Raw genomic sequence first — 14,368 nt, forward strand, 5'->3', positions numbered from 1 at the left:
AGCAGGACTGGGAGAACCTCCCCTTCTGCTTTACCTCTCACATCACATGGATGGTTTGCTGATCTCAAAAATTCAGAGTCCTCAATGAGAAGGCGTCATAATGAAACAAAGTGAAATTTTCTGAACATGTTTATTTGGTTCAGAGAATCTTCTCGCATTTAGGAAAAAAAAAATCAAAGGCCCTTAGTCAGGACATCTTTCCTCATAAAGAGACAGAGAAGCCAGGCCAAGACACATTAAGATTCTCAAATAGTCTCATGTTTTTTCCCAACTGTAAGGGGACGACAATGGCATGTCCTGAAAGAAGCCACCTAGGGCTTCTTCGAGAATTTGCTCCCTCAGGACTCTCTTCCAGCTGACTCCAGGAATTGAAAGCATAGCCAAGGCTTTGGCAGGAAGGCAGCATATGGCAGTAAAAAAATGCTTAAGTTCATGAGCCAGACAGACCTCAATTCAAAACTAGTTCTGTAATCTGATAGAGATAGGGCATCTTAGGCAAGCTGAACCTCCAGCGGTTGAGACCATCATTCCCACTACTCAGGGCGAAGTTAGATAACTAGAGGCCTAGGCATGAGTGCTGACCCGGTATATGGGCAGCAGGCATGCTTCTCCTTTGTTGCTGAAATTCCAGCCCATCTGTGTAGGTTAGTAGAAAAGCAGCTGGATCCCTGTGCTATCATTGACAAGTTGTAGAACTTTGCACTTAATGGTTTTTAAACCTCTAAGTTTTTGCAATCTGGAGATCATGATAATTCATAAGATGGTTGTGAGTACTTGTCAAGGATATCAAGAGCCTTCACAAGCCGCCTAATGGTACACCACGTAGCTCAACTAGGAGAGATGTAATGGAAGTACAATGACAATTACAGCTAAATAACGGGAAAATACACCTCAAGGGAATGGAGTCAAATGACCACTGGTCCACACTGAAGAGTCTCACTGCTGATGTTAAATTCTGCTTTGGTAGCTACTCTCTTTGGGGGTATTACCTTCTCTAACAATGTATTCATCATTATCATTGGTGTGATCATGTCATGTGACTCAAGAAAAGCAAGCTAGTCTGTAGTTGAACATGAAATGCCTTTTACTGTTTGTCATCAGTTATCTAGCTGACAGAGAGAGGCCACTCCTCGGTTTATCCAGTGCTTTTGGGGCAGATTTGTAGGGAGCTCAATGGAGAGGACATAGTTGGTGGAGTGGCCAGTAGTAGAGAGCATGCCCCTTCGGGCACTGGTTTTGTAGACAGGACACACGTAAATGTTCTCGTGCAGAAAAAATGCACTCTTCCCTGGTTTCAGCCAAATGATAGGCAGTGGGTCATACAGGATTTTGGGGAGTGACTCCCCAATCTGCTTAGTTTTCCTGTCCCAACGAGCACCTTCCAGGAAGAGCCCTTTGATGTATGCCCCATCTTCTGGGCTATTCTCCATGACTGTTTCTTGTGTGGTTACCTGGAAAAGTAGAAAGCTATGAGTTCCATTCCCCACCATTTTCCTACCCAGGGCAGTGTTAGGGGGTTAGAATCTAATTCCCAAAGTAGAACCTGGTTGCTATATCTGTTTCAGGAGGCATCTCCAAGGACAAGGGAGCTTCTGGGGTAATCTCTCTGGCTGTGGTATGTGGGCCAGGCCTGACTCTTATTCAGTATGCCAACCATCTGTCTATAAGGTGAGCATGGAGAATGAACTAAAGTAGGACCCCATAGGCTACATTCATTGTAACAAGCTTGGTGAACTTGCATAATCCCCTCCTTTTGGGACCTGATTTACAAAGTTAGATTCAGGTTCAGAGGTAGGCTGAGGATGGGAATGGGAGAGATAAAGCCTTGAATTATACTTTCTGTTGATTTCTGAGATTTAAAAGGCTCATCTGGAGTTCAATTTGAAACCACCAACCCACAGCCAGCTCAAAAAAAAAAAAAAAAAAAAAAAAGAAAACACACAAGAAAACTCCTGGAAATAAAAAAAGTGATTCGATGATCTCATATCAGTGAGTTCCATCATACTACTGTTCAAGTTCAAAAGTGATGAATCCTTCATGTAAAAGCAGACAGTGGACTAGGGATAAGACACGGGGACTGGTAGAGATTCTGGTGAGCCAGAAAACAGCTTATCCCAAGCATGCGTAAATCAATACGCCAAATGCCTCCCCTAATTTTTGTGTATTACTCAATACTCATTACCATATAGATTCCTCTATTGATTTTAATAGGTGTGTTTTTAGGGTCTCTTAGTTATTTTTGTTTTATTATGATATTCATTTTGTCTTGATATAGTCCTCCATGTCCTGTCCAGTTCATTCATAAATTAAGACATCCGGTCACCAGCTAGTAATCTCTAGACTAGATTTTAAATGATCTATACATAGAATTTTAGGATCCTACCACACTGTATAGTAGTCTCACTCCCTCCCATATATGGGCACAGTGATAATTGAATGTTATCCTTTCTTTTAACTGTACCCTAAGCAAAGGATGACCCAAGGGCATTAGCCTACTTCCAGATGAAGAGTCTGCCATGTTGAATAGATAGCATGGGTAGATGTTTTCATTTTTCTTTGGAAAGATTCTTTCTTATATATACAAAGACAAAGCCTTGGGACTCCTCTGATCCTGCAGGAAGCTTCTGGGAGCCTCTAAGCCATCCTGAATATGACCATCTTTACCAACTGAGAAGCACTTGGGCCTTAACATCCTATTGTATGAACTTAGAAGGAAATGGGTAACACTGCTTTATCAAAGTTGGCCTAATCCAAAGCACCCCTACCTCAAACTCAAATCCAATGTGGTCAATGGGGATGGTGTATTTCCGGGCATAATTCTGGGAGACACCGGTCAGAAAGGATTGTGTGAAGTAGAATCCAGAGATCCAAAAGACTGCAGGTGGCCCCATGTCAATCCATTCCTGGAGAGCCACAAAAATCAAAAATTAAGAACACTTCAAAGATAGTTCCAAGTCAGGTAATGTGAGTTCCAGCAAGAAATAAGCTTTTCTCAGTTTTTTCAAACAGGCAGAGCCCTCTTAGTTTAGCTACTCTCTTCCCTCTTTTGACAAGAAGAAATATTATTTCTAGTTTAAGACAAGCACAGGTGCAAGCTGGGCTCAGGGGCATAACAGAGAGTGGTGGGGAGTTATAAATCTTGTCTGAAGATTTATACTCACCTCCAGAAACAGCTACCATGCAAGAATGTAGACCCATGGTTTTATGTATTTATTTATTGCTTGAAAAGCATTTGAATTCTTATATGTAGAAATCAAGTGTTTACACGCTAACTCGAAGATTTTAAATTGCCAGGTAGCCAAACCACCTACTGGCCCAAGAGCCACTGGTTTATGATATTTATTCTGGTTCTTGCCCCTGTCTTGCTAGGGACTTTGATAAGTCTCCCACCTGCACCCAGGGAAGACAAGGACCAAGTGCTAGGTCCGGGATGCTATATGGCTGCCTTTCCTATCCCCCTTGCCTCTGATTTGTCATTTTAGAATGTAGTCTTCACCTGAATGAGCATGCCAAATGCCCCAGTTGCCCTGACTCCTAGGTACCTGGAAGAAGGCCAAGCGGGCTAGCAGGTCAGCCACATAACCCCCCAGCGGCTTCAGTGATGGGTAGGATTTGGCTGCCCACATGGCTGGAACTTTCCCCACAAGCATGCTGTTGAAGACTTCCTCCAGTTCTGAGGACATCAAAACCTGACCTTTGATGGCTCGTCCGAGATTGATGAGGCTTGTGCGAACCACTTTGGTGAGCCTGCAAGAAAAAAGGAGCTGGCTGAGACGGGTTCTCTTGTGGACACTGTCCTTTTCTCTCCTCTGTTAATTTCTATTTGAAATGCAGAATAAGAGAGAGAAACTCACATAATGAAAAAGGGACAGAGACAGACAGAGATCTTCTATCTACGGGTTCTCTCCCCAGATGCCCACAACAGGGCTGAACTAGGCTGAGACTAGGAAATAGGAACTCTCCCGAGTCTGGCAAGGACCCAAGTACTGGAGCCATTGGCTAGTGACTCCCAGGGCATTACCATGAAGCTGGAGTTGGGAGTGAAGAGAAGACTGGAATCGGGTTTTCTGACAGGTGAATGTGGGCATCCCAGGTTAGGTCTTAATATCTGTACCCAAAGTCTGCCCTTTCAGCAGCCTTTTCTTACTCAAAAATACTGACTCCAAGTACTGACTCCTTTCACTCCCTCCTTTAAAAGGGTCATAAAATTAGTGAACAATAATTAATTGAGGAAAAATTAAGTCACTCACTCCCTTACTACCTAAATATAACTTTAAAACAATGTAAAATTTTTTGTTGTAAGCAGAAATTATTTTTTAAGTAGGATCATGCTACATATTAACTTTTAAAAATATTTCTCTTAACATGTAAGGAATCTTTCCAACTTAATAACTAAACACCTAAATTATCCTTTTTAATGCTACAAAGCATCTTATTTTAATGTCTCCCTACTGTTGGAATGTATAATTTCTATACTGCTGTCATTATAAATAGCAATGATATCAAACTTTGAGCAAATTTCTAATTATTTGCTTACTGAATGTATTTCTGGGTCAGAGAACACACACAGTGTTAGGGCTTTTTGGTGCACACTGCCAGAGTTATTCTTTTTATAGACCATGAGGTGTGCACCCATGAAGAGGCAACTGAAGGGCATCCGAGCAGAGGCCAAGATCATCTGCCTTTCTGGCCTCTGTGTTCTGAAGTTCAGCCAAGCCCTGAGGGAATTCACCTGAGGATGCCAGAGAATCTGCCAGCAGAGAAAGCCTGTCATCTCTGAAGACACACAGAATCTCAACTGAAGGGACACAAGAAGAATCAAAGGCAAGAAAAGGAGTTTCCTGGATGGAAGAGCAGGCAAGGAAAGACGGTGAGGAGAAAACATCAGAGTATTGCATATGGTGATTACTCTTGACCATCACTGGAAAATAAGATTGCTGTTACCCTTGTTCTCGTGTACTGTAATGTAGTGAAAGGCTAGTGTGGAGGCCCCGCAATTGCCCAGTAAGACTTTGAATAGCCACAAGGGAGACAGGGTAGCAGAGGAGGAAGCCACTAGGCCCAGTATCTAGAAGATGGAGCACCATGCCCCCACACACCAAGATGAGTTTTCTCTTCAGCAAAGCAGTGTGGTCTGAATGAGAACCACATATAGTGCAAGGACTCCCTTGTCTGGCACTAAAGGCTCAGTGTATATGGCTCTGATAACAACTTTTACCATTAGCCTCTGCTTAGCATTGGTTTACAGGTGTCATGAATATGAATGAATGGGAGAAAATGAATAGGAGTAGCTTAACTGTGAGCCAACACATGTTGGGAACTGCCCTATTTATCTCTCTTCCTGGTAGGTTGAGCAAACCACTTCCTCTGCATACTGACCCCTTATCAAGCCTCCATCTCCACCACAGTCCATTACAGCCACACCCTCAACCCCCAGGGTCAAGACAAGGACATCCAGCCCACCTGTTGAATCTGATGAGCTCCTGTCTTAGGACTGTGTTCATAGATTCCTCATAGATCACTGGGTATAGCTTCATGATGTCTTCCAGGTCAAAGTCTTTGGGAAGCTTGGAGAGTATGTCCTGGGCCAGCTCCTCAACCACTTCCTTCAAGCGCAGGCAGTAGAGATAAAAATGAGAAATAAGACTTGCAGGCTTGTGGCTTGGTGTGGGTGAACTTAAAGTGGTGAGCATGTATCTTTTGTAAACATATTCTGCTTGGCTCTCCTGACAACTCTCCCCAGAGAAGCTAGTTTTGCCTTTCAGGGTAAGAGGTGCAGTAGGAACATCCTTAGGGAGAATATCCCTCCTTGCCCCAGAAAGTGAAAATGCTTATTTTCACTGTTGGAAAAGCCTAAGGGGCAGGTGGGGGGTTCTTGATCAAGCAAATAGCTACAGGGAAGAACACAACACTGGCAGAACAAGAGCCAGCAAGGCCTCAGCTCAGAGGCTTTGACCAGCAGCAGCATCTGAGAAGAATTTCATAAACTATTTCACTTTCATTTTCTTTTGTGACTATCATGACTTTATGGAAATGACAGTGACTTTCCATGTAATGGTTCTATTATGCAGTCCCCCACACCCCACTGCATGACCCCAATAAAAGCTTCAAAGCAAAATAGAACTAGTTTTGAAGTATTTTAGGGGAATAAATCATGAAGGTTATAAGGCAATGGTGGGCCAGAAGCACTGCGTCCCCCAGGGGTTAGCCAGGATTCTTTGTTTCTGCCTTCTTGGTCATTGTCCACAATTCTGGGTGCCCACAAGTTGGGAAACTTCCAGAAGGCTGACTGATGCCTTGCTCCAAGTCGGTTACCTGAGGTGACTTGCCACCCCCTCCTGATTGCCTGGGGAGCGTCAGCAGCACTCCTTGAAAGAGCTGGTTGGTTTCCTGGTTGTCCTTGGTGATGTCGGCATTCTCATGGAGGCCAAACACTTCTGGGTGGGCTGTGATGGGAAGGGTCCTGAGATACTCAAGGTAAGACTGAAAAAAGGAAATCTTCAGTTGACACAGGCATAGGGTCCCAGGAGCCTCCCACATGATCAGGACTTAGCTAGTCCCAACCCAAACAAGAATCACAGTGTCACAGCCACTTCTCTGCATACCCACCCAGGATAGGCAAATGTGTCCTGAGCTCTTCCTCAGGCAGTTTTCAGGGAAGGGAGTGGGAGAGTGGTTAGGGCTGCACATTTCCTTCCCACCACCCCAGACTTCTCTGATCTACCAGCACTCCTGGTTGTGAAGTCAAGTAGCACTTGGATCCAGGCTTGGATCCTGGCCCCATAGCAGACTAACTGTAAGCTTGAGATGGTTAACTGGGACATCAGTTTCCTTATTTGTCATTGGGAAGCCAAATGCAGTTATAATGGAATAAAGTTTTGGCATATAACAAGGGGTCAATTTCACCTTCATTCAGATTTGTTTTCATCTTCTGCTTCTCATTCTCCTATACAATAAGTATTCTGTCTCCCTTCCCACCCCTCTCTTTTTTTCAAAGTTCAAGGATTTATCTGTTTGAAAGTCAGGGTTATATAGAGAGGAAAAGGAAACATACACACATACATAGAGATTTTATATCTTACTGGTTAATTCCCCAAATGATCACAACAGCTGTGGCTGGGTCAGGACAAATCTGGGAACCCAGAATTCCCACTTGAGTGGCAAGGGCCCAAGCACCTGAGCCATCCTCTGCTGCTTTCCCGAGCTCGTTAGCAGAGAGATGGAGTGGAAATGGAGCAACTGGGACTTGAACTCAAACCCACTGCAGGTGGAGAGCTGAACCTGCTGTGTCATACTATTAGTCCTTATCCTATTTTATGAGCCTTTCCTTTCAAGCATTAACTTCTAACCTATTCACTACCAAAACTTCATCTTAACTGTGCTTCTTCTCCAAATTCCATGGACCTTGTATTTTAAAGACCTTGTATTTTAAAGTAACCCAGATTTCATTAAACAGTACCAGTGTCTGTCCCGTGGGCATTCAGGAATGCGGGGATTAATTTAGGGACCCAAACTAGGGAGCCCAAGGCTATGGTACTCTCCTTAACGACACAGTAGCCCATAACCTGATGGAGACCACAGAGCTCCTCTTACAGTATGAGACAGAATCTCCCCACCCCTTCACCTGGTAGGAGCCGTGCTGAGGGATGTAGTAGGTGTCTCCAGGAGCAAGGTAGTAATAGTCCTGCTCGATTTCCTTGCAGTAGAACATGGACAGAAGAGACAGCAGGAGACGCCTGTCTTTGTCATCAGTCACTCTGCCTCCGTAATTACATTCCCCTGGGGACAACCAAGAGAGGAACAAGTTCAGGCGAGGGAAGGTCACAGCAAACTTTGCCAGGATGCAGAGTTGCTGTAGTCTTGCTTAGTTGGGGATGAGACGGCCTTTTTGGAATTTTATAGTTGACAACTACTAATATTTAGGCATATTCTAGGCATTTTTGGGTATATAGGCACTTACATATAAAAGGCTTTACAAAAAAATTGTTGTTTAGAGTAAGGACTTTGATATAACACAGTTCCAGCTCTGTCACTTAAGAGCAGCTTTTCACTGGCCAAAAAATTGAGATAATTGCAGAATTCAGCTTGTAAGTCTGTGGCTAAAACCATGTGAGGTGATGCTTATAAAGCATCTAGTATGACATTTAGAACATAGAAAGTATCCAATTAGTTACAAGTGTGACCACACACACATCAGGAAATTGAGGTCATCCTATATCCAGTGCTTTGGCATATGACTTTCCTCACCTCACGAACCTCTCATCACTGAAACAGTATTCTCTGAGGTTGAAGCTTCTACATTCAGATTTCCAGAAAACAATTTTTGGAGATGATGTAACATTCAGCTCATCAACCCTATGACATGCCTACCTGGTCAGGATTTCATAGTATTTGTGTATGTAGGTCAGGCCTGGAATTTGCAAGTCAACACCCTAAGTGTGCAAGGAGGAAAAAAAAAAAGTGTGCATGTGCACAGGAACCAGGGTTCCCTAAAGGGTAGGCTTGAACCATTCCCAAAGAGGCAGATCTACACACAGGAGGCAAGACGTAAGACCCAACTTGGGAGCGGGGCAGACAAGGAATCTCGACTTCCCTTGGTTCTGACTTGGAAGTGTCTCCATGTCTTAGAGGATTGCTTGTATCCAGTTAAGAGAGAAGTAAAGAACCAACAGGAAGCTGTTCTGTTTGAGCCCTAGACAAGCTGCTTAACTTGAGCCAAACCAATTAGATATGTGAAGCTCTCTTTGCTGATGTCTCTGGTCTTTAGCAAAGTTTGGACTGAACTCTGCAGCTTGTTTCAGCTGTTGTGACAGTACTTGAACTATAATATTTTTTTTTAAAGATTTATTTTTATTATTTTTTCATTGGAAAGGCGGATATACAGAGAGGAGAGACAGAGAGGAAGATCCTCCGTCCGATGATTCACTCCTCAAGTGAGCACAACGGGCCGATACTATGCCGATCCGAAGCCAGGAGCCTCTTCCGGGTCTCCCACGCGGGTGCAGGTTCCCAAAGCTTTGGGCCGTTCTCGACTGCTTTCCCAGGCCACAGGTAGGGAACTGGAAGGGAAGCGGGGCTGCCGGGATTAGAACCGGCGCCCATATGGGATCCCGGGCGTGCAAGGCGAGGACCTTTAACCACTTGCGCCACCGTGCCAGGCCCTATAATATTTTTTTTAAAGATTTTTATTTATTTTTATTACAAAGTCAGATATACAGAGAGGAGGAGAGACAGAGAGGAAGATCTTCCGTCTGATGGTTCACTCCCCAAGTGAGCCGCAACGGCCAGTACTATGCCAATTCGAAGCTGAGAACCAGGAACCTCTTCCGGGTCTCCCACACGGGTGCAGGGTCCCAAGGCTTTGGGCTGTCCTCGACTGCTTTCCCAGGCCACAAGCAGGGAGCTGGATGGGAAGTGGAGCTGCTGGGATTAGAACCGGCGACCATATGGGATCCCAGGGCGTTCAAGGTGAGGACTTTAGCCACTAGGCCAGGCCGCCGGGCCCAAGATTTGTTTTTACTGCAAAGTCAGATATACAGAGAGGGAGAGACAATATCTTTCGTCTGAAGATTCATTCCCCAAGTGACCGCAACACCAGGAGCCAGAAACTTCTTCCAGGTTTCCCACACAGGTGCAGGATCCCAAGGCTTTGGGCCTTCCTCGACTGCTTTCCCAGGCCACAAGCAGGGAGCTGGATGGGAAGTGGGGCTGCCGGGATTAGAACTGGGACCCCTGTGGGATCCCAGTGCATTCAAAGTGAGGACTTTAGCCGCTAGGCCACACCGCCGGGCCCCTTGAACTATAATATTAAAGGAGGAATGGTCTTCCTTTCCCTAAAAGTCAGCAAGGCAGTGCTAGAGGGCATCTAAGAGGGACCCTGAGTGAGGATAAATCACACACAGCGATATTACAAGGTCCATTCCTTCTTCAGCAAATTTTCCTTCAGAGAATGGATTTAGCTTAATGTTGAAGGAAAGTTCCATTTCTTTATAGATACATTCATGCCTATTTAAAATTTGTTTCCATTAATCTATTTGGAAGAAATAGACAGATGAATAGAGATCTCCCAGCTGCCGGTTCACTCCCCATGCACTTGCAACAGCCAGAATTAGGCAAAAGTCAGGAGTCTCAATCTTAGTGTGCTACCTGGGTGGGAGGGACTCAACACTTGATCCATAACCTGCTGCCACCACGGGGATGCATTAGCAAGAAGCTAGAATCAGGATCCAGGAATCCAACATGGCTACTCCAACATGGGACACGCGCAGCCCTAGTGGTGTCTTAGCTGTCATGGCAAATGTCTACATATCTGTTTTTTATAGCAAGAGTGAAAATTCCCCAAGTGGCCAGATGTGCCTTATACCTTTTAAAAAGAGTCTTACATGACTAATAAAAGGGTGCTGGTTAATTTTTTTAAATGCTCAACAGTTAACTACCATTCCCACCTCTATGCTCACCCCCGTTTCTTCTTCTATATGTAAAATTCCTACTTATCCTTTAAAACTCATTTCATATCATCATGAAGTTTCTCATAACCATTGCCCATCCATTCCATGCTTTAATGGATTGTGCTGTCTTTTTATTTTATAAATGTTTTTCTTGTTGAACTTGTCACTCTCAGCATCATTTATTTCTTTATATTTTTCTGCCTTTGTAGAATATGACTACCTGGACATATGGAGAATGTCCTACTTGTCTTGTTTATTTTTTGTGTTTTATTTTTACAGTATCTAGTATGACAACCAACATTTCTAAGAGCTCAATGTTTGCTGAATGAGTGAGAGGAGTCAGGAAAAGAAGAGCATGATACTGGTATATGACACTAGAAATTTACAGCAGCCAAGTTCCTCTCATAATTACCTGTTAGGTAGGTCAGGGCATCAAATGGCACTTCCTTGTAATCATTGAGAAACATCTGAATCTGTCGCATACTAATCCTTAGGTCAGATTCGTTGAATTCATAAGGAATGTTCCAACCTACATGAGACAGAAAAGAATTAGAGGTATTGGTGCTGAGAGCTTTTAAATTTCACTCAGACACCGAGCCAGTGGAGTTAAGAATCATTATGGATCAAGAGCCTTTTTCAGCTGTGTGAAGTTGATCATGCATCAGGCCAACTATTAGCCTTGACGTTTATTGCCAACATGGGAGCCATTCTGCCTGAGAAAACATACATTCCAAAATCAATTTCCAATGGGTCTCTCCATTCGTTAACAGAGATGTTAACATCTTGGGATTTATGGAATGAGAATTTTTCAGCCTGGCTAGAATACTGTGGTAATTCATAGAGTTCCAAAAATAACACCAAAGCATAGCTACGGAGCAGTTGTTATGACTAAACAACAGAAATAAGCTAATTTTGAGAATTTGCCTCCATGGGCTCATGGGAGAGATGGATGGCCAGCCTTAAAGACACTTAAATGTACATTTCCAATAGTATAATGATAAATGCACATGGTGGCCAGACAAGTGATATAAAGATGGGAACCATGCATGATGGCTATAGTGGAACCTGTGACCTATACAGGGTTTCATTTCTTTCTAAACATTCACATTCAAATGAAAAACATAGCCCACATATAGTAAACGGTGTGTGCTGGCAACCATGGCACAACTGGCTGTGAGGCAAACTGTTTGTATGAACTTCTAGAGGTCTGACATGGACAAAAGAATGGTGGTGGAGGATGTGATTATGAAATGTAGTTGCACAGGAGCATTCCCCTGAGGGCTATCTCATCCTCAATGCTCAGTGGAGAGTGCTTCTTGGAGGTAACTGGGGGCTAGGGTACAGAGGTAGAAGGCAGGAAGAAGATAGCCAGGAAGAATCCTGTTATCCAACCAACCAATCTGGTAAGAATTCACTGATGCGGTCAACTGAAAGCTACTGAACAATCAGTCTACAGGTAAGAGAACAAGTGCTTTCACCTAACACTTGGGATTTTTATTTGGCAATTTGATAATCTGCTCTAAAAAAATATCAAGTTACAAGTTAGGCCATAGAGCGGTGATAGATAGATAGATAGATAGATAGAAGCAGCACAAGTGTCCCAGGTATGTTTCTTCCATTATTATGCATATGTAAAGAGAACTACCTGTGAGATTATAAATCGCTTGGTGACAACTCCCTGGAGAAGAGTCTTTGTGCCTGAGCAGGCAGATATATGCCAAAGGAAAGTGCCTCCATCTTCCCATAATCATGTGACTTTAGCAATTAGGGGACCTCTGGTTTTCCTGACATTGGCACTGACCTGGTTATAGGTCAGGTTTAGCAAATAAAAAATGCAGGACACTCAGCACAATCTTGATTTCAGGTATACATAGTCTAAATATATCTCAAATATACTACAAAGAACATACTTATATTGTATTTTTACCAACAACCATATCTGAATGCAAAACTGAACACACACATATAAAACTTGCTCAGGTACAATGTCATGGCTTACCTAGGGGTCCGAAGTTTCTTCTTTCCTGAACGACAGCATGAAAGAAGCAAAGGCCAAACAACAGCTTTTGCCACATCACTGGTTTTGCACAGCTTTGGAAAAACACAGGGTCTGAGATGGGATCATTGAGGTAGGAGCGAAGCAGGTTGGCCCGAAGCCCTTTGGGGGGCTCATTGGTCATTTTGATCCCATTCTGGAGAATGCTGACTGGAAATTTCTCTGATGGATAGCTGGTTAACCACAGCCTGGAAGAACAAAGGACTCAAATATTTATAGCAATGGAATGTTATATTGAAAAATACTAACAGACAATACCAACTACCATATATTAAGCATACTAAATGCAAAACCCATACTAAGAATTTGGTGTCTGTCCTCTCAGTTCCCTTGTTCCTCTTAGCTATGCACTTTTATCCTCTTTAACTACCCACATTCGTCAGTGAGGAAATGGGGACATACAGAGGTCAGGTGAAGCTTTGCAAGGACATGCCATGAGTTTGGAATTCTCTGACTTCAAAACCCCTGCTCTTCAGCCCCTGATTTCTGCCCTTTCAGACCTTCTTAGCATCCATTATGGGCAAAGCACTATACACCACAAGGACAGAAGTGAACACAACATTGTTTTTAGCTTCCAGCTACTCATAGCCCTGTTGCAAGAGAGGAAATGGGAATCAGGCAATAAATAAAAGACAAGTCCATGGGATGCTATAGCACAAGGATTTATAAAATACTGGAAGGGAAGAAAATTAAAGGCTGAAAGGGGGCGAAAGGAAGAAGATGTTTCAATGCCTCAGAGACAGCCAGGATGTGGCAGAGCAAAAGTTGCCAAATTATAGCCAGGGAGCGCAATCCAGTCCATCCCATTTTTTATAAATACTTTTATTGGAACACCATGATTCTTCATGTATAAGTTGTCTATGGCAGCGTTCTCCGTGCCATGACAGAGTTGAACAGTTGGAACAGGCACATGATCTGCAGAGTTTAGCATATAATCTGGACCTTTAGAAAAAAATGGGCTAACACCTGTCATAAACAAGATATTTGAAGTGAGCCTTGAGAATATGGACAATTTTCAATTTAAATTACAAAAGTTGGGCCTGGCACTGTGGAATAGCACGTTAAGCCACTGCTTAACGTGATGCCTGCATCCCATTCTGAAGTACCAATTCAAGTCCTGGTTGTTCTATAATGACACCCTGTTTTGTTTACTGTTTTGTTGGACAAGGGAAAGAGTCTGAGAGGGGAGAGAAGAGATCATAAATTGGTAGCATAAGGCCCGATTTCAGCCCGCATATGGGTGCGTGATACTGGGCTTACGCCAATTGGACACAAGGGTGCTGTAACATTTTTTTAAATAGTTGTCAATTTTTAACAGTCTACAGCCTTTAAAAATCTAGGACATTCTTTTAAAATTCTAGATTCCTGTGATCCCTTTAAAATCATCAGAAAATCTGCTCTCAAGTAGCCTGCATTCCTGCATGCAACAGTTGGTTCATATTAAGTGTTCTTCCTTTTAGGGCACGTGCTCCCAGCTCACTGTGGTCCCACTATTCCCTATGAGCTAACTACCCATGCGGACTGGAGTTGCACTGTGGCAAGTGGATCATTTCTTTGCCCCCAAACTTCTTTATTCATTTTTATATGACTGACCTCTCTGGGGACTTGAATTTGTGACTTTTGGGTTAGGGTCATATTTTAGGAGACCTTAAATGTCAGCAAGCATATTTTTTTTTTCTTAACTATGTCATTTTGATGGTTAATGAATCCACTGAAAACCATACAGAATTCTTGCAACAATTGAGCTTTTCTTAAATTCTTTCCTTTGGAAGTCTTATATGAATATAAATCAACAGTGGTTCAATTTGAATTTGTAAATAAGTACCATACACGTTCCTATTTTCAGGCAGACATGACTAAAATG

General features: G+C 43.2%; 1 protein-coding gene across 3 annotated transcripts in view; it reads right to left on the reverse strand.

Moving 5' to 3' along the window:
- Positions 1-1,097: 1,097 nt before the first annotated feature.
- Positions 1,098-14,368, reverse strand: part of LOC121167960 (dynein heavy chain 3, axonemal-like) — a 119,389-nt gene continuing 106,118 nt past the window's right edge. For all 3 annotated transcript variants that reach the window (XM_040997684.1, XM_040997686.1, XM_040997685.1), the window contains exons 54-61: positions 12,448-12,692; positions 10,861-10,977; positions 7,625-7,779; positions 6,316-6,483; positions 5,464-5,606; positions 3,543-3,747; positions 2,766-2,903; positions 1,098-1,451 (exon numbers count right to left, since the gene is read on the reverse strand). In XM_040997684.1, coding sequence (XP_040853618.1) covers positions 1,098-1,451; positions 2,766-2,903; positions 3,543-3,747; positions 5,464-5,606; positions 6,316-6,483; positions 7,625-7,779; positions 10,861-10,977; positions 12,448-12,692 — 1,525 coding nt within the window. The remainder of the gene's footprint in view (positions 1,452-2,765; positions 2,904-3,542; positions 3,748-5,463; positions 5,607-6,315; positions 6,484-7,624; positions 7,780-10,860; positions 10,978-12,447; positions 12,693-14,368) is intronic.

Source organism: Ochotona curzoniae, unplaced genomic scaffold, assembly GCF_017591425.1.
Source record: "Ochotona curzoniae isolate NIBS_2020 unplaced genomic scaffold, NIBS_Ocur_1.0 patch435, whole genome shotgun sequence".
Taxonomy (NCBI): Eukaryota; Metazoa; Chordata; class Mammalia; order Lagomorpha; family Ochotonidae; genus Ochotona; species Ochotona curzoniae.